The sequence below is a fragment of the Hemitrygon akajei genome, chromosome 5 (assembly GCF_048418815.1).
Source record: "Hemitrygon akajei chromosome 5, sHemAka1.3, whole genome shotgun sequence".
NCBI lineage: Eukaryota > Metazoa > Chordata > Chondrichthyes > Myliobatiformes > Dasyatidae > Hemitrygon > Hemitrygon akajei.
In genome coordinates, this window is record NC_133128.1 from 180,840,918 (window position 1) to 180,865,754 (window position 24,837).

General features: G+C 40.5%; 1 protein-coding gene across 7 annotated transcripts in view; it reads left to right on the forward strand.

Moving 5' to 3' along the window:
• pkp4 (plakophilin 4) overlaps window positions 1-24,837 on the forward strand; it is a 191,019-nt gene that overhangs the window by 66,161 nt on the left and 100,021 nt on the right. For 4 of the 7 annotated variants that reach the window (XM_073047360.1, XM_073047363.1, XM_073047364.1 and 1 more), the window contains 2 exons: window positions 3,906-4,018; window positions 12,852-12,889. In XM_073047360.1, the coding sequence (XP_072903461.1) occupies window positions 3,906-4,018; window positions 12,852-12,889 (151 nt within the window). The remainder of the gene's footprint in view (window positions 1-3,905; window positions 4,019-12,851; window positions 12,890-24,837) is intronic. The other 3 variants (XM_073047362.1, XM_073047366.1, XM_073047367.1) reach the window with 1 other exon arrangement.

Below are 24,837 nucleotides of genomic sequence, written 5' to 3' on the forward strand. Positions count from 1 at the left end.
CAAAACAGCAAATACCTCCTCCTGTCTAGTCCATATACCATCCATGACCTCACTCATGCTTTGTTTCACTTCTGTAGATTCTGTGTCTGTCTCCGGAGAAATATAGATGCAAAAAATTCATTCAAGAACTCCCACATCTCTTTCGGTTCCATGCATTGAATACCACTCTACTGTTCCAGAGGACCATTTTGTCACTTGCTATCCTTTTGCTCTTAATATAGCTGTAGAAGTCCTTGGGATTCTCCTTCACCTTTTCTGCTAGGGCAACCTTGTGCCATCTTTTAACCCTCCTGATTTAACTGTTCTCTTGCATTTCTTATACTCCTCAAGTACCTCAGTTGCTCCTTCTTGCCTATAATTGCTGGGCACCTCCATTTCATTAACCAGGTCCTAAAATCTTTCAAAAGCCAAGGTTCCCTAAACCTGTTATCTTTGTCTTTTATTCTGACAGGAACATATAAACTCTGTATTCAAAATTTCACTTTTGAATGTCTCCTACTTATCAAGTACATTGCTACCAGAGAACAATCTGTCTCAATCCACACTTGCCAGATGCTTTCTGAAACCAATGGCATTATGATCACTAGATGCAAAGTGTTCCCCCAAAGCGTCATCAGCCCTGTGTCATTCCCTAATAGATCTAGTATCGCACTCTCTCTAGTTGGACTTACATGTACTGATTAAGGAAACTCTCCTGAACACATTTGACAAACTCTGTCCCATCCAGCCTTTTAGAGTATATGAGCCCGAGTCAATATGTGGAAAGTTAAAATCACCTCAGATTCAGATTCAGTCTATTGTCACCTATTTATCACAACCTTACGTTTCTCTCAACATTTTGCAATATCTCTACAAATTTGTTACTCCTGCAGACTGTTGGTAATCCCTTTCTTATTCCTCAGTTCCACTCTGGCAGCCTCAATGGACAAGCTCTTCGGATGTCCCATCTGAGCACTGTCATTTTCCCTGACTAGTACTGCCACCCTTTCCCTTTTAATCCTCCAGCAATATCACATCTAATACAGCAGAACCCTGGAATATTGAGCTTCCTGTCCTGCTCCTCTTGCAACTAAGTGTCATTAATGGCTCTAACATCATAATGCCTTGTGCTGATCTGTGGCCTAAGCTCATCTACCTTTCCTATAAAACTCATTGCACTGAAGTATACACAACTCATGACTTTAGTCCCACCATGCGTAATCTTTCGATTCCTGACTTTCTATGTAGGCTAAACACTGTCTTTCTCCACAACCATTCCACTAACTGCACTGGCACTCTGATTCCCACTTCCCTGCAGTTGTAGTTTAAACCACCCCCTTTCACCCATGCAGCACTAGCAAACATTCCTGCGAGGATATTAGTCCCCCTTCAGATCAGGTGCATACCGTCTTCCCTGGAAGAGAGCTCAATGATCTAAAAATCTGCATCCCTCCCTCCTACACCATCACCTTAGCCAATTGTTAAACTGTATGATCTTCCTACTTCTGGCCTCACTAGCATGTAGCATGGTAGCAATCCTGAGATCACAAACCTGGCAGTCCTATCCTTCAACTTAGCACCTAATTCCCTAAACTCACTTTGCAGGACCTTGCCACACTTCCTGTCCATTTCATTGGTACTGATGTGGGCCACTTAAGAATGCTGTGGACTCAATCCAAGATGTCCCTGACCCTGTCACACAGGAGGCAGCATACCATCCAGGAATCTTTTTCTTGTCCACAGAACCTCCTGTCTGTTCCCCTTAGCACTACGGCTTGCCTCTTCTCCCCCTTCCCTTCTGAGGGGGAGCTGTATACCTGTTGAGGAGAACAGCCGCCACAGCGGTACTCTGCACTGGCTGCCTATCCGCTTTTTCCCCTCCTGACAGTCATCCATTTGACCGCGTCCTGCATGTTGGGTGTAACTACCTCCCTGTGTCGCCCTTCGATCAACCTCTCAGCCTTCCAAATGATCCAGAGTTCATTCAGCTCCAGCTCTAATTCCTTAACATGGTCTGAAAGGAGCTGCATCTACATCCACTTCTTGCCATTGTCGTCAACAGGAACACTGAAGGTCTCTGCCTTTCCACATCCTGCAAGAGGAGTATGCCACTATCCTGTCTGGTATCCCCATTGCTCTAACTATGCAATAAGAAAGAAAGAAAACATAAATGAAAAAGAAATGTGCCTACAGCCTTTGCCTCTCCTCATTGGAGCTTCTATGAGTCAGTCTGAACTCCCCACTCACACAATGGTCACTCTGCTTAAACTTAACTCCTTTTTATTGGACCTTAACAAGGGCCTAATTACACACACTCAAACATCTCCTCAGGAACAGTGGCGCACAGAATGTTCCAACTGACCCCACTCGCTTCTTTAGAAATTTCTCTCCTGCTATGCAGTCTATCATCTCCTCTGTATCCACAGCATGCAGAATGTCTTCTGGAAATCAATAACAATGACATTTAGTAGTTTGCTTTCATGAACTTTCTCTTGTTACCTCAACAAAAATTCAATTCCAAAAATAAAACAGATTTTTTAATAAATCCATGCTGAATCTCCTTGATTTAACTCAAAGGTTTCCTATTCCCTATTTATTATTGAACTCATTATGTTTCTATCAGCTGCATCATGAATATAGTTTCTGACCAGCCTGTAATTATTGGGTTTGTTCTGAACCACTTTGTGGTCAAAGGTGTAACTATTACCACTGTCCTGTTCTCTTAAGACCATCATTCTCTTGGACGGTCTAGAGTATGATGGCATGCCCTTGACATGATGTGCCAACTCCGTGCCCATCTCCACACCAAGTATTACAAACAGATTAAGAGATTTGTTTATTTTCAGCACAAACAGATATTGAAACCTCCTCCTTAACAACCTCTGCCTCAACAGGGATATTGGCAGTATGTATTTCTCTGGCAGCAAATAGTACAATTGCTCATTGCATATTCCGCTCCTCTGCACCCTACCAATGAATAGATTAAAGCGGAACTGTGTCTGGAATAAAAATAAAATTGTGATTGACCCTCAGATCAATTGAGATTATTGCTTTCTGTTTGTATCTAGTATGCATGAGAACTATTATCATGGCAGTAAAATGGTATTAGATATTGTTGCTAAATGATTAGGTAAATAACTAGTTTTATTTGTATGCATCTGGATTCCTGATAAAGCCTAACATTGTACATTATGCTTTCTGATACTTTTTTATGACACTATATGAATAGTGTCTTCAGATTGCAAATCCTGTGTATTCATCTCTCTCCAGCACAGTTTACATGTGATCAGCTTTAGGGAAGGGTGCTATTATGATGTAAAGCTATGCTGCTGAATCTGGCCAATAGAGTTCAGAGGGTTTTTTTCTCCGTCTCTCCCTCTCCCTCTCTGTAGTCTGAAAATATATTTTTAACAGGCAGGAATTACTTGCAACAGTGGTATCAGTATAGACATTTTAGCTGATTTATGCACTGAAAATAAGTTTAAATTGCTAAAAATATGGGAAATAACCACTAGGGAAGCGTAGATGATGTCTTTTCCTCCATTTAAAGACAAAATTGAAGGATTTCTATGTTCAAGCCACCATGTCATATACTGCATGCTGCAGTAGTAGTGATTGTTGGAACGCTGCATGTAATTGCTGAGAGGTATGTGTGTAAGATTATTAGGAAATGTTTGATCTTTTGCTAAGATCTCAGAATCTGAATGCAACAAATTAGGATTTTGACAAGAGATTTATTTTGCCACAGGGGATAGATGTTGATAATGAGTAGGAGGAGTAAAAAGAGAATAAACAGTTTTCCGACAAAGTAGAATGCAGCCGTTAAAGTAAATTTGAACTCATTCAGGCATGCAACAGAATCAAATCAATTTTTGTTTCATATTACTTAGCTTGTTGAACTTACTATCTTTTTCTCTTTGATGCAGGAGCTCCAATTTGAAAGGCTTACAAGAGAGCTAGAGTTGGAGCGGCAGATTGTTGCAAATCAGCTTGAAAGATGCAAGCTGGGAACTGAATCACCAAGTGGCGCAAGTGTCAGGTACAGACCTGTGTTTTGTTTTTTTTGCTTTAATTATACCTGGTTTTGCCTGAGTAAGCCAAATGTTACTGACTCTTCTCTGTACAAATCATCTGTCAATGAAACAACATTTTCAATTCATGTTTTATTTCCATGGGGGAAGAAAAGTCTTTTATGGTAATGACTTTAGTTGCCTTTACTAAGTGTTTATCAAGTCAATATGAATTGCCTGAATAGTTTTATTTTCACTCATACAGTAAGTTTGATGAATTCTCAGCAAGAAGACATGATTTTGTTAAATTGCTGGTTTTTACGTTTGAACATTCCAGTGTGGGGAAATAGTGAAATGTTCAAACAGAATTTCAGCCTTCTTAAAAAGCTTTTTAGGGAAGTCCTGAACAGTAACCCTCTAGCTTCAAAAGTTATTCCCTATTGTGTTATGAAAAAACTAAATCCAAACTGATGAATAGTTGGTATTATTGATACTATATTGATAAGTAGTTGGTATTATTGGGAATCTTAATTCCATCAAAAGTAGAACACATGCCAAAGCAAATTGGTAAGTCAATTACCTAATATAAACTCTGTACTTGTAAATAAAAAACAGCTCAACAAGAGAACATAGTAACAGCTAACACAGGGAGCATAGTGCTTCTAAAATGCATAAGAGTTAACAAAGGGAGCATTGATGAAAGCAGCATTTTCTTGTCACCATACCAGCCTAGCATAGACTGGCTGTCATTGGTATCCATATACAATGCTGGACATGCAGTATTACATGTGATGCAGAATTATACAGTGTTCTAATGATTAAGGTGGGATTGATGGCATTAAAATGGGGTGTAATAGCTCTATACTTTGAATGTTTTTTTAATTGAGGTAGTTCTGCTTAACACAGATCCGAAGTTGCTAGATGGCAAGCAATGTCTTTATTGTAGCCTTCTGTAGGGGAAACAAACTTGTACTCTATGTCTAACTTTGTTCTATTTAATTTGGGACAAAATAAAAAATATTATATTGCATGAATCCTTTAACATTTTTTTCTCCAAGGTTGACCAGAAATTTCCTGGCAGAATATCATTTTGGATAAAAAATATTTTAAAAATATAAGAGCCAAATCTTTATTGCCTGATTCTATAACCTAGAATCACTATCCATTATTGATGGTCTCCGTATACTCATACTTAGCAGACCCTGCCTAGCTAGCCCGAAGAATCCCATTTTCTAGCTTTGCCCCAAATTTGCCATCTGCCAAAGATATAAATGCATGAAATGCCCAATATATTCAAAAACACATCAGAGAAACTTTTAAAAATGAAACAATTGATATAACACTGTGTAGGCTCAGGTGACCCTGGATCCTCCCCCACTTCATCCCACTCCCTGTCCTTACTAAATAAAAGCTGAGAAATCTAGACAGGTTTGAGCTCTATCACATGTCTTCCCAGGAATTTTAGTGCAGAATAATCTGATAACTTTGACATTCCAAATCTGTGAGTAAGTTCTCGGGAAGGAGTCAGGGCAAGGTTTTGGAGAACCTTACTTTCTGTCTTGTCACATACTGAAGTAAGACTTTCTACCAAGGAAAACTACGATTGGCTCTTCCCATGAGAAGTTCAGTTTATTATCAAAGTATATGTATCTCACCGTATACAACCGTGAGATTCATTTTATTGTGGGCATACTCACTAAATCTATAGAATAATGACCATAACAGTATCAATGAAAGACGTTCGACCAGAGTGTAGAAGACAACAAACTGTGCAAATACAAAAAAATAAATAAGTAAGCAATAAATATCAAGTACATGAGATGGAAAGTCCTTGCAAGTGAGTCCATTGGTTGTGGAACATTCCATGAATGGCATTTCTTAGATTCCTCAGCCCCCATCTTAAAAACAGCATCATAAAGCAGATGGTACACATAAATGTCCAACTGATCAAGGCAGTTTTTAATAGGTGCCATCTGTCTGCCTTCTCAAAATAAACATGGCTAGCATTATTAAACTTGCCTCATAATTTCAATCAGTGATGCCCAGAATTTTTATTCTAGGTAGTTTTCCCCAGGTTCAGATTTTGGACAAGGTTGAAAATTTGCTCATGCACATTTTAAAATCATTGGTAGAGAATCATGTTGGAACATTCTTACAGCATTTTCCCTTGCAATCACAAGAAATGTAACACTTGTGCTTTCACCTCTTCCCACTATACAGTCTTTCCAGGCGAAGTCACAAAACACTTGCACTTCTAATGTGCTGCATTTGGTGTTCACAATGTGTGATTGTGAGTTTTGTTTGCAAAAAGAATTGCTTTTTAGTGACTACTGGGCCAATGGACAAGGGGCATGTTCTTAGCTGTGATTCATTGACCTTAGACAGCTGGGAGATCTTTGACCAGCTTTGCCTCAATCTATATGCTGATTCTGAAAATCAGCTAGTGTATTGTTGCTTGTCATGAGACTGTATCTGCTTATTAGATGATTGTGGATTAGTAAAGCCAGTAGTTTCATTCCTCAAAAGTTCAATGTACTGTCATTCACCAATTTCAGTTACTTGTTAAATGTTTCCTCATGTTTTGCTTGCTGTCCGTGCATATTTGATGACCTATTTCAAGTGGTGAATTCTGAGTGAAAATGGATTTCTTGATATTAGATGTAAATTGCAGGTCAGCTTCAATCCAAATCTCCTTGTCCTTTCCTGACTTAACTTAAAATTTTATAGGTTTTTTTTGCCATTCTGGTAACAGTCATGGATCATGTGTTCAGATTATCCCTACTTTTAAAAAGTGCAAGTTTATCAAATTATGTAACATTTCAATGTTGTAGCATTAGATTTTTACACAGGCTTCAATCTCCTTAGATCTCTGTCTTGAAGGCTGACGTCAGAACATCATTCAAGAGGGTGAACCCTCACAAGGTGTCAGGCCCTGATGATGCATATGGTACGGCTCTGAAAACTTGTGCCAACCAAATGGCGGGTGTGTTCAAGGACATCTTCATCTCTCACTGCTGCAGTTGGAGTTCCCCATTTGCTTCAAAAGGGCAACAATCATACCAGTGCTCAAGAAGAGCAGGGTGAGCTACCTCAATGACTATCACCCAGAGGTGCTCACATCTACTGTGATGAAATGCTTTATTTATTTATTTTTTATTATTTAGTGATACAGTGCAGAATAGGCTCTTCTGGACCTTCAAGCCGTGCCACCCCAGCACCCACCTAACAACCCTGATTTAACCTTAGCCTAATCACAGGATGCTTTACCATGACCAGTTAACCTACTTGGTAGGTTAACGGATGCTGCCCGACCTGCTGAGTTCATCCAGCTTGTTTGTATGTGTTAACCTACTTGGTATATCTTTGGACAGTGCAAGGAAACCTGAACGCACAGGCAAAACCCACAGATTGCACAAGGAGGACGACCAGGGAAGACTTCTTACAGATGATGCCGGAATTGAACTCCAAACTCCAGTGCTTTGATCTGTATTAGCGTCATGCTAACCGCAGTGCCCTTTAAGAGCTTGGTCATGGCTAGAATCACATCCTGCTGAACCAAGAACCTGGAAGAGCTGCAATTTGCCTATCTCCACAGTGGATCTACAGCAGATGCAATCTCGCTGGCTCTCCATTTGGCCTTGGATCACCTGGTCAGGCTGCTGTTTATTGACTACAGTTCAGTATTCAGCACTATCATACCTCAGTTTTAATCATCAAATTCCAGACCTTGGGCCTCTGTTCCTTCCTCTGCAACTGGATCCTTGACTTCTTTACCAGGAGACCACAGTTGATTCAAATTGGAAATAACATCTCCTCACTGACCATCAACACAGACAAACCTCAAGGATGCATACTTAGCCCACTGTTCTACTCTTTCAGCACCCATGAATGTGTGGCTAGGCACAACTCAAACACCATCTATAAATTTGCTGACCACACAACTCTGGTTGGCTGAATTTCATGTAATGAGGCATACAGGAGCTAGATAGATCAGCTGGTTGAGCATCTTCTTATTGCTACCATCAAGGAGGAAGTACAGGAGCATGAAGACACACACTCAAAGTTTCAGGAACAGCATCTTCCCCTATGCCATCAAATTTCTGAATGGACAATGAACCCATGAACACTTACTTCCTCTATATCTTATTTTCATCTCTTTCTGCAGCAACGACCCTGAACTCGGTGTCATTAAGATCAAGGAACTGATTGTGGACTTCACGAATGGGAAGTCAAGGGAACATACACTAGTCCTCATCGAAGGATCAGAAGTGGAAAGGATGAGCAGTTTCAAGTTCCTGGCTGTTAGCATCTCTGAGCATATATCCTGGGCCCAGCATATTGATGCAATTACAAAGAAGGCACTGCAGTGGCTATATTTAATTAGGAGTTTGAAGAGAATTTTTATGTCACCAAAGGCACTTGCAACTTTTTATAGATGTATCATGGGGAGAGCATTCTAACTGGTTGCATCACAGTCTGGTATGGAGGGGCCAGTGCACAGGATCGGAAAAAGCTGCAGAAAATTGTAAACTCAGGCAGCAAAATAGTGGGCACAAGTCTCCCCAGCATCCCAGACACCTTCAAATGGCAATGCTTCAAAAAGGCAGCATCGATTGTTAAGAACCTCCATTACCCAAGATCTACCGTCTTCTTATTGCTACTATCAAGGAGGAAGTACAGGAGCGTGAAGACACACACTCAACATTTCAGGAACAGCTTCTTCCCCTATGCCATCAAATTTCTGAATGGACAATGAACCCATGAACCTTTACTTCCTCTATATCTTATTTTCATCTCTTTCTGTACTATTTATTTAATTTTTTATGTATATGTATCATAATGTATAGGTTTTTATTATGTATTGCAATGTACTACTGCTGCAAAGCAGCAAATTTCATGACATGCCAGTGATATAAACCTGATTTTGATTCTTGGAGCCTCAAACTGAACACTAAGTTTGCAGTCTGCTGGATAAGTCTATTGGAGCTCTTTGGGATAGATGGCTCTGCATTCTTTATGACTGTTGATTACTGCACTAAGTTGGATATGTTGAGTGTAGAAGGTTGAAATGTATCTTCCTTTCCTTAGCTTGTTTCATTCCTTAGCTAACAAAAAGTACACTGCAGATGCTGTGGTCAAATCAAGACGTAAAAACAAGCTGGATGAACTCAGCAGGTCGGGCAGCATCCGTTGAAATGAGCAGTCAACGTTTCGGGCCAAGACCCTTCGTCAGGACTGAAGAAGGAGGGGGCAGGGGCCCCATAAAGAAGGTGGGGGAAGAAAGGAAAACCAATCAGAGGAAAGATCAAGGGGTGGGGGAGGGGATAGGCAAGAGAGGTGAAGAAAGAATCTAAGGGGAAGCACTATAGGTAGTAGAAGAAGGCAGAATCATGAGAGAGGTGATAGGCAGCTAGAAGAGGAGACAGAGTGAAAGTGGGATGGAGGAAGGGAGAGGGAGGGAATTACCAGAAGTTGGAGAATTCAGTGCTCATACCAAGGGGCTGGAGACTACCCAGACGGTATATGAGGTGTTGCTCTTCCAACCTGAGTTTGGCCTCATCATGGCAGTAGAGGAGGCCATGTATGGACATATCCAAATGGGAATGTGAAGCAGAGTTGAAGTGGGTGGCAACCAGGAGATCCTGTCTGTTGTGGCGGATGGAGAGAGCTGCTTTATTTAAGAATCGTGGTTTTCCTTCTGCCGTCATCAACGATGCCCTTACCCGCATCTCCTCCATTTCCCGCACTTCAGCCCTCACCCCATCCTCCCATCACCACAACAGGGACCGTGTTTCCCTTGTCCTCACCTACCACCCCACCAGCCTCCGGATCCAGCATATTATCCTCCACAACTTCCACCACCTTCAACAGGACCCCGCCACTAAGGACATCTTTCCCTCTCTACCCCTCTCTGCTTTTCGCAGGGATCATTCCCTCCGCAACTGCCTGGTCCACACGCCCCTCCCCACAGATTTCCCACCTGGTGCTTATCCCTGCGAGTGTAAGTGCTACACCTGTCCCTACACCTCCTCTCTTACCACCATTCAGGGCTCCAAACAGTCCTTCCAGGTGAGGCAACGCTTCACTTGAGAGTCTGTTGGGATAATCTATTGCATCTGGTGCTCCCGGTGCAGCCTCCTCTACATCGGCGAGACCTGACGTAGATTGGGGGACTGCTTCGTCGAGCACCTCTGCTCCGTCCACCACAACAGACAGGATCTCCCGGTTGCCACCCACTTCAACTCTGCTTCACATTCCCATTCGGATATGTCCATACTTGGCCTCCTCTACTGCCATGATGAGGCCAAACTCCGGTTGGAGGAGCAACACCTCATATACCATCTGGGTAGCCTCCAGCCCATGAACATTGAATTCTCCAACTTCTGGTAATTCCCTCCCTCTCCCTTCCCCCATCCCACTTTCACTCTGTCTCCTCTTCTAGCTGCCTATCACCTCTCTCATGATTCTGCCTTCTTCTACTACCCATAGTGCTTTCTCCTTAGATTCCTTCTTCACCTCTCCTGCCTATCCCCTCCCTGCTTCCCCTCCCCCACCCCTTGATCTTTCCTCTGATTGGTTTTCCACCCTCCCCCCACCTTCTTTATGGGGCCCCTGCCCCCTCCTTCTTCAGTCCTGACAAAGGGTCTCGGCCCAAAACATTGACTGCTCATTTCAATGGATGCTGCCCAACTTGCTGAGTTCATCCAGCTTGTTTGTATGTCTTCATTCCTTAGCTAGTGCACAATGTTTTGTAATTGTTTCCTTGTATAGTACTATATATTTTATACATTATGTTTTATTTATTGACACCTTTATACACTTTTCTGTCACCTGAAATGTCTGACAGCATGCAGCTTTTCTGTTTTTTATTCATTGAAGGCTGAAGGCTGCCCTTTTCTAACCCAACATATAAAACCCTGAAGTTGAAATTCTAAAATCAAGGCAATTCATGCAATCCCAAGATGGGTTTTTTTGTATATTTTGTAGTCATGATGTGTTTCTATCAAATGGGACTCACTGAACTTCTGTGCTGAGCACCCATTGTATACCCAACACTTAGCTCTTTACAGAAGGAAAAATATAACAGTGATTCTGCACATTGATAGCTTTGTTTCTGTGGTTCCTGACATGTTTCATAAGTTAATATTATTTTTCCCAAAATTTCCATGAATGGATTCTATAATATTTATCAGATTGAATTGTTCTGAATCCAGAGGGCAAAAATGAAAAGATAAAGAGAATGGGGGAGGAAACAGAAAAGGTGAACCATTATCACAGATGTACAACAGAGAAATCAAGTTACCTGAAATTGTAGAAATCAGTATTAGAATCATCTGGATGTGGAAGATTTGCTCGACCTCAACTGGCAGTCATGCCTTCCTGCACTGCCTTTTTGTAACACTCTTTCTATGTTCTCACTCTCTGTTTCCATTCACTCATTTATCAGATAACCTTTTTTTTTTACAGTTTATCTCCATGCTCAGCAGATTTCCTTCTGTCAGAGACACCCCACCCTCCTCGCAGTTTAACAAGCTTCTTTTGTCTTCTTTCCAGTTCTGATTAAGGTTCTTTAACCTGAAACATTAACTCTGCTTGTCTTCCCACAGACACAACCTGACCTGCTGAGTATGTTTTCACTTTACATTTCCAGCATCTTTAGTGTTTGATTTTCACTTTGTCCATCTCAGGATTGTGTACTGGAAGCGTTGTCCATTTTAATTCATTACATAGACTTCTACCACTAATTATGCAAAAATGGAAATCTCCCTTTCTTATTGTCATACTTTGAGTGCTGAATTAAAAGTAGAAAACACTCAGTCAGCAGATAGAATTTACTTCCATCAGAACTGGTAAGAGTCTGTGTTGCATGTTCAGAATATGTACGAGGGGTGATTGATAAGTTTGTGGCCTAAGGTAGAAGGAGTCAATTTTAGAAAACCTAGCACATTTATTTTTCCTACATGTACACACTTAGTCCAGTGGTCATGGAGCATACGGGTCCCTTCTTTGTAGAAGTTGGCGTCTTGGACCTCCAGAAGTGGTCCACAGCATGAGGTGATTGATAAGTTTGTGGCCTAAGGTAGAAGGAGATGAGTTACTAACTTCAAACTTTCCGCATTATCACTCAAAGAGTTGAACTGCATGTGCATTTAACGAGAGCTGTTTAACTCATCTCCTTCTACCCTAGGCCACAAACTTATCAATCACCCCGCTGTGGACCACTTCTACAAAGAAGGGATCCGTATGCTCCACGACTGCTGGACTAAGTGTGTACATGTAGGAGGGGACTATGTTGAAAAATAAATGTGTTTCTACCTTAGGCCACAAACTTATCAATCTCCCCTCATATAGGGACAAGGAAAGACATAATAAGGAGTAAACAAGAAAATTTATACCTTTAGTTTTCTTTTCCCCATTGATTGAGATGTTAGCTTCTCTGTGATGTTACTATATATATTTGCACTTTCCCCATATCCCTTGAGAACAAAGAAAGTAATGGGGTAGAAGGAAGTAATGGGTCAAGTGACAGGGATTACATTGGAAAGCAAAATAGAGGAAAAGGTTGCAAAGGGGAATTACAAGAAATGAATGTTATTTTAACCTCTTGTTTATTTCTTGGTGAACCTTTTTTTACAAATGTTGAATAACAATTTTAATTGAAATCCAGGAGCTTCATTCGTGTAAATATAGAAACCTAAATATCCCAGAATATAAATGAACTTTTACCATTCAAAAAGGTCCTCAGTTTAGAATTCAATGAGACAGGTATATGTGTAGTTCCTATGGTGCATTACAACTGTAATATGCCTTTTGAATGAACTTTTTTCTTTTTTTTCTTCCCACCACCCCAACCTCTCCCAGCAGCTCAACTGAAAAATCCTTCCATTGGAGGCCAACAGGTATTAGCAAAATGTGATTTGTATTTGTAATTTTGTTTTTGCTTGTAGCTTAGAAATGCAGTTGATAAATTGAATAATAAATTTTCATTGTTGGAACTGTGTGTTGCATGCATTCATTTTAACCTGGCTGCAGCTGTTTGCAGAATTTAATATATCTCTACAGATGGTTATGGGCAATGGGGCAAAGGAAATTTATCACTTTTTGAACTCAAAATGGGAGGAAGGAAACATCAAAGGTTTTGGTGCCAATTTATGTTCCGTCTTTAAATATGCTGTAGTTACATGTATTTTGGATTTAATCTGTAATTCTTAAAACACTGGTTGCATATCCAAGTCAAAATATTTTACGCTTAATTTGCAGAATAGTAACACTTCCCATTACTTATCAACTTTGGAAGAGTCAATAACGCAGAAGCAATCCTCTTAACGGATTACCTCTCAAGTGAAGAGTCAAATGATTTACAATGATTATGCAACCTTAGTTTCATTTTTCAATAAGACAGGAGCAGAATTAGCCAGTCAGCCCATTGAGTCTGCTGTGCCATTCATTTGTTTTCCCTCTTATTCTCCTGTTCCCATAACCTTTGACCACTTGTTGTTCTTTTTCATGCCTTGTGACGCATTGGGCAGCTTTTGTTTTGCTGTTTCTGTAAGCATTTGATTGTTTTTTTATGAGGCTGAGTTGCTAGCTCAAAGCTCAACCCAGCACAGATGGAAAATGTGCAAGGAGCCAGCCGGATTCGAACCCAGGACCACGTGCCTCGAAGTCCAGTGCTGATGCCACTACACCACCATTGATGCACTTACTAATCATGAACATGTCAACCTCCACTTTAAATATACTCAGTGATTTGGCCTCCATGGTTAACTGCGGCAATGAAGTCCACAGAATAACATTTCTTTGGGTAAAGTAATTGCTCCTCATCTTGAAATATCCTCTCCATGTCCACTCACTATAAGCCTTTCAATATCCAGTAGGTTTCAATGAGACCCCACTCATTCTTCTAAATTCCATCATGGACAGACTCAAAGCCATCAATCGCACCCCATTTGTTAATCCTTTCATTTCTGGGATCATTCTTCTAACTCTCCTCAGGACCCTCTCCAATGCCAGCACATCATTTCTTAGATATGAGGCCCAAAACTGTTCACAATACTCCAAGTGTGTTCTGACCATTACACCCTTGTTTTTGTATTCTAGTCATTCGGAAATTAATGTTAACGTTGCATTGCCTTCTTTGCTATCAACTCAACCTGAAAGTTAACATTTAGGAATCCAGCACCAAAACTCCCAAGTGCCCTTGCACATCCGATTTCTGAATTCACTCCCCATTTAGAAAATAGTCTGAGCCATTATTCCTTCTACCAAAATGCATGATGATATGCTTCTCTACACTTCTTTGCCCATTCTCCAAATCTGCCCTAGTCCTTTTGTAGACCCCCTGCTTCTTCAACAATACCACCTCTCCATCTATCTTGGTATCATCCACAAATCTGAAGACAAAACCATCAATCTCATCCTCCAGGTCATGAGAATATAATGTGAAAAGTAGTAGATCCAAGAACAATAACTCACATTGTTATATATGAGACATTAAATGGTGTGCAGTTCAAAATGTCCATCTGCAATGGAGGACATTAAGCTGGATAGAGTGCAGGAAATCTTCACTAGGATTTTACCAGAACTGGAGAGCTTGAGTTTTAAAAAGAGCTTGAATAGGCTGGGACTTGTTTCCCTGAGGCATAGGATTTTGAGAGGAGTAAATAATGGATGGTCAGTCTTTTTTTCAGGGTATGAGAGTCTAAAAATCAGAATGCATAGATGTAGGGTGAGGGGGGATTTGTTTTAAGTATCAAAGGAGCAACATTTTCACGTAGTGTCTGGGTGTAAGGAAGAGCTGTGAGGAGAAGCTATAGAGCTGGGAACAATTATAATGTTTAAGGGACACTTGGATAAGTCCATGGTTAGAAAAGACCTTGAGGGATATGAGTCAAAATGGGAATAGATCAGATAGCCATCTTGCACAGCATGGATAAACCATGTAACTCTATAACTCTTAATATTTTTTGCTGGAAAAGGGGGAAGAGGTAGAGGAGAGAATGGTTATAACTTTGAAACAGTAAAGGGCACACTATTCTCCTCAACTCATTGAGGCAAATGTAATAAACAACTTGGATGTAAGACAGGATTGATAGTGACCTTTAGGAAAGTAGATTAACTAAAGGTAGGATGGCATGGATTTTTTAAGACTTAGCAAATTGTGGTTAACCAACTCTACAATTTTATGATGAGCTAACAGATGCTAAGAGTAATGTAGCTGATGTAGACCTTAAAAATGCTGATGACAAAGTGCAATATTACAAACGTATCAGAAGAGTTGAAGCTCATTACATAAGGCACATTGGTAGCATGACAATGAGCTAAAAACAGAAAATGCTGAAGGCACTCGGCAGGTCAAGACAGCAGCTGCGAAATGACAGTCCCACACCTAAAACTATTTCTTTTTCCACCGATGTTACTAACTTGATCATTCCTAGAACTTGCATTTTTTAGTTCCGATTTCCACTATTTTTAGTTTATTTTACTTACAGCATCTTGAAAGTGCAGTAGGATAAGCTGCAGATGGAAGAGAGTCATGAAGAATGTTTTTTCAGACTAGGTAAAAGTGAATAATGGTGTTCTCCAGGGATCAGTACTAGAGTCAGTTCTTCTTCTTGATCTACACTTGGGTGGATGTGGGGTGAGAAGAAAGAGCCACAATTTGTAAATTTGCCCATGTGAAAAATTTGCAGTATTTTGACGTGTGAATGTGAAATTCATAACATGAAATAAACAGTCTGAAGTAATGGACTGATGCATAACAAATGAAGTTAATGTAGAAAAGTATGATGTAATTTAAAATGAGGAAAGGCAATATAGGTTGAAAAATACTGTTCTAAAATGATTATAGGAGAAGAAGGACCTGAGTGTTGATGTGCACAAATCACTGAAAGTGGCAGGGCAAGTTGAGAAACCAAGTGATAAGGCATCAATACCATTGGACTTTATCAAAAAAGGCAGAGTGCAAGAGAAGGGAAGCTTTGATGATCTGATGGTCTACCCTAAAGGGAAATACTGTGTTCAATTCTGGTCATCACAAGAATGGTTTCTGGAGTAAAAGACTAACGCTACAATGATAGATGAGAGAGGCAAAGTTCTTTTTTCTTTGGAGAAAAGGAGGCTAGGGGAAGATTATGCAGAGTATGTAAAATGATGAGAGGTTTGGAGAGAGTGGAAGGTCTTTTTGCTTTGGTGGAGTTGTTGAGGACTGGAGGTCATAGGGACAAAAGGGGAAGCAAATAAAATAATGCTTTTATGCATTCTATGATTGGAATTTGACTGACATGCTTGCAGATGTGATGGAGGCAGATTCCATTGTGTCTTTTAAGAGGAAACAGGATAAGTGTTTGCTGAAGAAAACTTGCCAAAGGTATAAAGAAAGATAGGTGGCGGTGTAGATTTAAGTTGCTCTTCCTTCTGCTAGCCTGCAGGTCACCCTTGGACAAGGTGTAGCACCTGCTTAGAATCCTGATCAGGGTCCTGTGAAGCCATCTGAGCAGATGGTGGATGGTCATATGAGCAGCTGGCGCATATCAGCAAGTCCTGGTTATGTGACCACTGACGCCAGGAAGACAATCTCTGAAGAGTGTTGATAATGGCTGGGGTCACTTGTCTTGTAAAAACAATGGCCAGAAGAAGGCAATAGCAAACTTCTTATGTAGAAAAATATGCCAAGAACAATCATGGTCAACATACTGATCACATACATCATACAATGCAGCTCTGTGTAAAAATCCTCTACCTGACATTCCCCCCCCCCCCCCCCCCCCCCATAATTTCCTACAATCAACTTAAAATTATGCACTGCTGTATTAGCCATTTCTGCCCTGGGAAAACAACTCTGGCTGTCCACTAGATCTATGACTCATCACCTTGCACACTTCAAACAAGTCACTTTTCATCTTGCTTTGCTCAAACTATCCTCATAAGACATGTTCTCTAATTCAGAATCCTGGTAAATCTTCTCTGCATCTTCTCTAAAGCTTCCACATCCTTAAAAGGAGGTAACCAGAACTCTGTGTGTAGTCTAACCAGGGTTTTATAGAACTACAACATTACCTCATGGCTCTTGAACTCAATCCCCTGAAGTACACTGAGCTGTAGCTCCTTAACGACTGTGTTAAAGAACTGGAGCTGCAGCTGAATGCTCATACAAGCAAATCAGGAGGTGATAAATAGGAGCTACAGGGAGTTTATCACCCCTAAGTTGCAGGAGGCAGGTACCAGGGTGACAGTCAGGAGAGGGAAAGGGTATAGGCAGCCAATGCAGAGTACCCTTGTGGCCATTCCCCTCAATAATAAGTATGCTGATTTGGATACTGTTGGGGGAACGACCTACCAGGTGTAGCTGCAGCTACCAGGTCTCTGACGCAGTCTGACTCCACGACTCAGAAGGGAAGAGTGCAGTAGTGATAGGGGATTCCATACTCAGAGGAGTGGAAAGCAGATTCTGTAGACGTGAAAGAGACTCCTGGATGGTGTGTTGCCTCCCAGGTAGGTACCAGGATCAGGGATATCTCATATCAGATCCATGACATTCTGAAGGGGGAGGGTGAACAGCCACAAGTCATGGTACATATTAGTACCAATGACATACAGTACTGAAGTAATTTTATATATTACACTGTACTGCTGTCACAAAAAACAAACTAAATTTCATAATTTCATGTGAGTGATGATAAACCTGATTCTGATGAGGGTCTCTATTGTGGACTGAGAGTGGAAAGGGGGCAAAGAGAGAGAAATCATAGTTAGGGATAAAGGGAGAGGAGAGGGAGAGAGAGCACAGAGAGGTATTCTGTAATGACCAATAAATCAGTTGTTTGGGATCAAATGACCTTGCCTTGTATCTCAGGTCTGGGTGTGTCTGCACCAGTGCCAACCCACTGCAAACACACCCAGCTGTGAGACACCATGCAAGTCATTAAATTCCTAATAGCTAGAATCCTATCAGATTTACAAATTCACTCTCTGCTCCATGTTGACAAATGCAGTCTTACCTACCCTAGCTATATATATGCCTATGATCTTTGCACAGTACTGTAGGTAGGAAAAGAGAGGAGGTACTAAAGAGAGAATATAAGGAGTTAGAAAGCTGTAAGGCAGGACCTCCAGAGAAGTAGTAATCTCTGGACTGCTGCCTATGCTACGTGATAGTGAGGGTAAAAATGGGATAATTTAACTGATGAATGCATGCTGAAGATTTGGGGCAGGGGCATTCCAAATTTCTGGATTATTGCTATCCCTTCTGGGGAAGGTATGACCTGTACAAAAAGGATGGGTTACACCTGAACCAGAGGGAAACTAATATCCTTGTAGGCAGGTTTGCTAGAGCTTTTGAGGAGGGTTTAAACTAATTAGACAGGGGTGTGGGAACTGGATTGATAAGGCTGAGGATGGGACAGTTGGTTTAAAAGCAGAAGCAGTGTGTGATGACATTTTAAGGAAAAACAGGCAGATAATTGGGCAAAATTGCAGTCAATGGGATGAGTTGAAGGTTAACATGGGGGAAAATCATAAAGGGTGATGAGTACAGGATTGAAGAAGCTATATTTGAATGCATACAGTCTACAGAATAAGGTAGATGATCTTGTAGCACAGTTGGAGACTGGCAGGTGTGACATGGCCATCTCTGAGTTATCACTGTAAGAAGACCATAGTTGGGAGCTTAACATCCAAGGATGCACATTGTATAGAAAGGACAGGCAGGTAGGCAGAAGTGACGGGGTGGCTCTGTTGGTGAAGAATGAAATCAAATCCTTAGAAAGAGTGACATAGGATTGGAATATATGGAATCCTTGTGGGTAGAGTTAAGAAACTACTAAGATAGAAAGAGTTTGATGGGAGTTATATACAGGTGTCTGAACAGTAGCCAGGACATGGGCTACAAATTACAATGGGAGATAGAAAAAGCATGTAAAAAGGGTAATGTTGTAATAATCATTTGAAATTACAATATGCAAGTAGATTCTGAAATTCCCAAGAGAGGGAATTTGTAGAATGCCTACCAGGTGCCTTTCTACCGCAGCTTGTGGTTGACCCCACTAGGGGAATGGCATTTCTGGATTGGATGTTATGTAGTGACCCAGATTTGAATAGGGAGCTTCAGGTAAAGGAACCGTAAGAAGACAGTGATCATAAAATGATAGAATTCACACTACAGTTAGAGAAGGAGAAGCTAAAACTGCATCTATCAATATTAGTGGATTAAAGGGAATTACAGAGGCATGAGGAAGGAGATGGCCAAATAAATGGTGGACGAATTTAGTAAATATTTTTTTTGTCTTCATTGTGGAAGATGCTAGCAGAATGCAAGCAATGTCAGAGTGTCAGGAGCAGAAGTGAGTGTCATTGCTATTACTATTAAGAAGGTACTTGGGAAGGTGAAAAGTCTGAAGGTAGATAAGTCACCTGTACCAAATGGAGTACACTGCAGCGTTCTGAAAGTGGTAACTGAAGAGATTGTAGAGACATGAATAACGTTCTTTCAAAAATCACTGGATTTTAGAATGGTTTTGGGGGACTGGAAAATTCAAAATGTCATTCCACTCCTTAACAAGGGAGTGAGGCAGAAGAAAGGAAATTATAGGCCAGTTAACCTGACTTCAGTGGTTTCAAAGATATTGGACTCTATTATTAAGGATGAGGTTTCAGGGTTCTTGGAGGCATATGATAAAATAGGCCAAAGTCAGCATGGTTTTCTCATGGGGAAATCTTGCCTGACAAATCTGTTAGAATTCCTTGAGGAAATAACAGGCAGAATAGACAAAGGAGAGTTGGTGGGTATGATTTATTTGGATTTTCAAAAGGCCTTCCTTTGACAAAGTGCCACACATGAAGCTGCTTAACAAGATAGGAGCCCATGGTATTAAAGGTACTAGCATGGATAGAAGATTGCTGACTGGCAGGAGGCAAACTGTGGGAATTATGCGGGCTTTTTCTGGTTGGTTGCCAGTGACTAGTGGTGTGTTGTAGGGGTTGATGTCAGAACCGCTTCTTTTCATGGTGTATGTCAATGATTTGGATGAAGGAATGGATATATTTGTGGCCATGTTTGCAGATGATATGAAGATGGGTGGAGTGGCAGGTAGTTTTGAGGAGAAGTGTGTCTGCAGAAGGACATAGGCAGATCGGGGGAATGGGCAAAGACGTGGCAGATGGAATATAGTGGCATAGCTCAAATACCATATGTAAATTTGCTGGTGATATAACCATTGTTGATAGAATCTCAGGTGGTGACGAGAGGGTGTATAGGAGTGAGATATGCCAACTAGTGGAGTGGTGCCGCAGCAACAACCTGGCAGTCAATGTCAGTAAGACAAAAGAGCTGATTGTAGACTTCAGGAAGGGTAAGACAAAGGAACACATACCAATCCTCATAGAGGGATCAGAAGTGGAGAGAGTGAACAGTTTCAAGTTCCTGGGTGTCAAGATCTCTGAGGATCTAACTGGTCCTAACATATCAATGTAGTTATAAAGCAGGCAAGGCAGCGGCTATACTTCATTAGGAGTTTGAAGAGATTTGGCATGTCAACAAATACACTCAAAAACTTCTATAGTTGTTTTACAGGAAGGATATTAATAAGGTTGAAAGAGTGCAGAGAAGGTTTACAAGGATGTTGCCGGGACTTGAGAAACTGAGTTACAGAAAGGTTGAATAGGTTAGGACTTTATTCCCTGGAGCGTAGAAGAATGAGGGGAGACTTGATAGAGGTATATAAAATTATGACGGGTATAGATAGAGTGAATGCAAGCAGGCTTTTTCCACTGAGACTAGGGGAGAAAAAAACCAGAGGACATGGGTTAAGGGTGAAGGGGGAAAAGTTTAAAGGGAACATTGGGGGGGGCTTCTTCACACAGAGTGGTGGAAGTGTGGAATGAGCTGCCAGATGAAGTGGTAAATGCGGGTTCACTTTTAACATTTAAGAAAAACTTGGACAAGTACATGGATGAGAGGTGTATGGAGGGATATGGTCCAGGTGCAGATCAATGGGACTAAGCAGAAAAATGCTTCGGCACAGCCAAGAAGGGTCAAAAGGCCTGTTTCTGTGCTGTAATGTTCTATGGTTCTATGTACTGTGGAGAGCATTCTGGCAGGCTGCATCACTCTCTGGTATGGGGGTGAGTGGGTTAGGCTACTGTACAGGACTGAAAGAATCTGCAGAGGGTTGTAAATCTAGTTGGCTCCATCTTAGGTACTAGCCTATAAAGTATCCAGGACATCTTCAGGGATCAGTGTCTCAGAAAGGCAGCGTCCATTATTAAGGACCTCCAGCACCCAGGGCATGCCCTTTTCTCACTATTACCATCAGGTAGGATGTACAGAAGCCTGAAGGCACACACTCAGCGATTCAGGAACAGATTCTTCTCCTCTGCCATCCTATTCTTAAATGGACACTGAACCCTTGGACACTACCTCACTTTTTTAATATGCAGCTTTTCTGTTTTTTGCACGTTTTTTAAATCTATTCAATATACGTATACTGTAATTGATATATTTATTTATTATTATATTTTTTAAATTTCTCTTCTATATTATGTATTGCATTGAACTGCTGCTGCTAAGTTAACAAATTTTACGTCACATGCCAGTGATTATAAACCTGATTCTGATTCAGAAAGTGTAGGGAAGTGTATTGTCATGTACTTCGGCAGGAGGAATAAAGCTGTGCATTATTTTCTAAATGGGGAGACAGTTCAAAACTCAGCAGTGCAAACGGACTTGGGGATCCTCATGCAAGATTCCCTAAAGGTTATTTGCAGTTTGAGTCAAAGGTAAGGAAGGCAAATACAATGTTAGCATTCATTTCAAGAGGACTAAAATACAAAAGCAAGGATGTAATGCTGAAGTTTTATAAGGCATTGGTCAGAGTGCTCTTGGACAATTGTGTTCTGTGAACAACCTCCACATTTTCCTTATACATTTTCCTAAATACATCTGTTCCCAATTTACGCTCCCAAGTTCTTTCCTAATAGTATCATAATTCGCTAATACCGTCTGCTTCTATCCCTGTCCAAGGCTATACTAAATTTTAAGGAGTTTTGGTCACACAAAACGCTTACCTACTGAGAGATTTGTAATCTCCATATCCTGTACTTAATTTCTAACCACGTGTGTTACTGATTTTAATTCTTCTGAATGAGCCAAGGATTTCCATGAGTTAGTGGCATATTGCATCAGCACTGGAAATCTTTGCCCCTTGTAGCTGAAAGTAGGTCTTTGATGCTGGAGATTTTGTTCTGGGAGAAAAATTGTGTGATATGCTCCACAGCAGTAATTGTTCTCTGCTTCTGAAAGGACATTGAATGCAAAGTCATCCTTTTTTCTTTTCAACAGTGAATGATGAGTTGGAGCTTGCCTCTGGGAATATATAAATGTAAGCATTATCCACATTCTGCAGCTTTATTTCTGAGGCCTGGGTGATCTTGGTTCTGGAATCTACAAACGCCATTTCCAGAAAAGTTGGGATATTTTCCAAAATGCAATAAAAACAAAAATCTGTGATATGTTAATTCACATGAACCTTTATTTAACTGACAAAAGTACAAAGAAAAGATTTTCAATAGTTTTACTGACCAACTTAATTGTATTTTGTAAATATACACAAATTTAGAATTTGATGGCTGCAACACACTCAACAAAAGTTGGGACAGAGGCATGTTTACCATTGTGTTACATCACCTTTCCTTTTAATAACACTTTTTAATCGTTTTGGAACTGAGGATACTAATTGTAGTAGATTTGCAATTGGAAATTTTGTCCATTCTTGCTTGATATAAGGCTTCAGCTGCTCAATAGTCCGTGGTCTCCGTTGTCTGATTCTCCTCTTCATGATGAGCCATACATTTTCAATAGGCGATAGATCTGGACTGGCAGCAGGTCAGTCAAGCACATGCACTCTGTGTCTACAAAGCTACGCTGTTGTAGCCCATGCAAAATGTGGTCTGGCATTGTCCTGCTGAAATAAGCATGGACATCCCGGGAAGAGACGTTGCCTTGATGGCAACATATGTCTCTCTAAAATCCTAATATACGCCTCAGAATCAATGGTACCTTCACATACATGCAACTCACCCATGCCGTGGGCACTGATGCACCCCCATACCATCACAGATGCTGCCTTTTGCACCTTTCGCTGATAACAATCAGGATGGTCGTTTTCATCTTTGGCACGGAGAACTCGACGCCCGTTAAAACTAGCTGAAATGTGGACTCATCTGACCACAGCACACGGTTCCACAGTCTTTCGGTCCATCTGAGATGAGCTCGGGCCCAGTGTACTCGCCGACATTTCTGCATAGAGTTGATGTAAGGCTTCCTCCTTGCGTAATACAGTTTCAAGTTGCATTTCTGGATGCAGCGACGGACTGTGTTAAGTGACAATGGTTTTTCAAAGTACTCCCGTGCCCAGGTGGCTATAATTGTCACAGTAGCATGACGGTTTCTTAGGCAGTGCCGCCTGAGGGCTCGAAGATCACGCGCATTCAACAGTGGTTTCCGACCTTGCCCTTTATGCACTGAGATGTCTCTGGATTCTCTGAATCTTTTCACAATATTAGTACTGTAGATGTTGAAAGACCTAAATTCTCTGCATTCTTGCGTTGGGAAATGTTCAGTTTGAACTGACTAACAATTCTCTCACAAATTTTGGCACAAAGGGGTGAGCCACGACCCATTCTTTCTTGCAAAGACTTTTAATAACTTTGATGGACGCTAGTTTTATACCCAGTCATTATACCTCACCTGCTACCAATTAGCCTGCTTAATGTGGAGTCTTCCAAACCGGTGTTACTTGAATATTCTGTGCACTTTTCAATCTTATTTTAACTCTGTCCCAACTTTTGTTGAGTGTGTTGAAGCCATCAAATTCTAAATTTGTGTATATTTACAAAATACAATTAAGTTGGTCAGTAAAACTAGTGAAAATCTTTTCTTTGTACTTTTGTCAGTTAAATAAAGGATCACGTGAATTAACATATCACAGATTTTTGTTTTTATTGCATTTTGGAAAATATCCCAACTTTTCTGGAAATGGGTTTTGTAGTAGCAGTAAAATTGGTCCACTACTGACAAGCATGTTTCAAGTCCTCAATACTGGAATCCCTGACTAAAAGCACTCCATCTCAATCTCTTCTTTTCAAAATGGTCTGTTATAAGTACATCTGACTAGTTCATCTCTTAAGTACCTTGATTAAAATTTGTCAACACATCTGGAAAGTGTCTAAGGATATTTTCATATAATAAAATAATTATAGTGGTAGTTTGATACAAGGCATGTGTGCAAACAGCTAAGCATCAATTAGTCTACAAATATATAAATTCTCAATTATTGCCAGCTTTTTTTGTTTAAAAATTCTGGACATTGTTGCACCAAATCTAAGAAACAGAAGTCATATTACATCTTCAAATTAGCTTGAATTTTATTTGAAAATTGGTAATACTGGAAGTTAATGGAAATTTTATTGCCCTTTCAGAGAAGTTAAAGTTCTACCATTTTGTGATTTACAATTCAGAGTATTTGCTTAGAAAGAAGTATTTGTTTTAAGAAAATGGAAGGTAGATATATGTATTTGTTTTTGATAACTAAACCATGTTAGGCGTTTCTGTGCATTTAGTAATTTTCTAGACTAAGGCATTGTGAATGGTAATGCACAGAAGTACTGAAAAAGGTTTAACCTTTAAATTGTTATGACTGAAACAAGGAAATTAAATACATTATTTAGCCCAACATTTAGAAGTTTGACTAATGTAAGATATTCAATTTAAATTCTAAAGTTAGTGCTTCAGTAACCTAATTTATAGTGCATAATCATTAATCAGATCAGGTATTTTAGTTTGTACCACTAT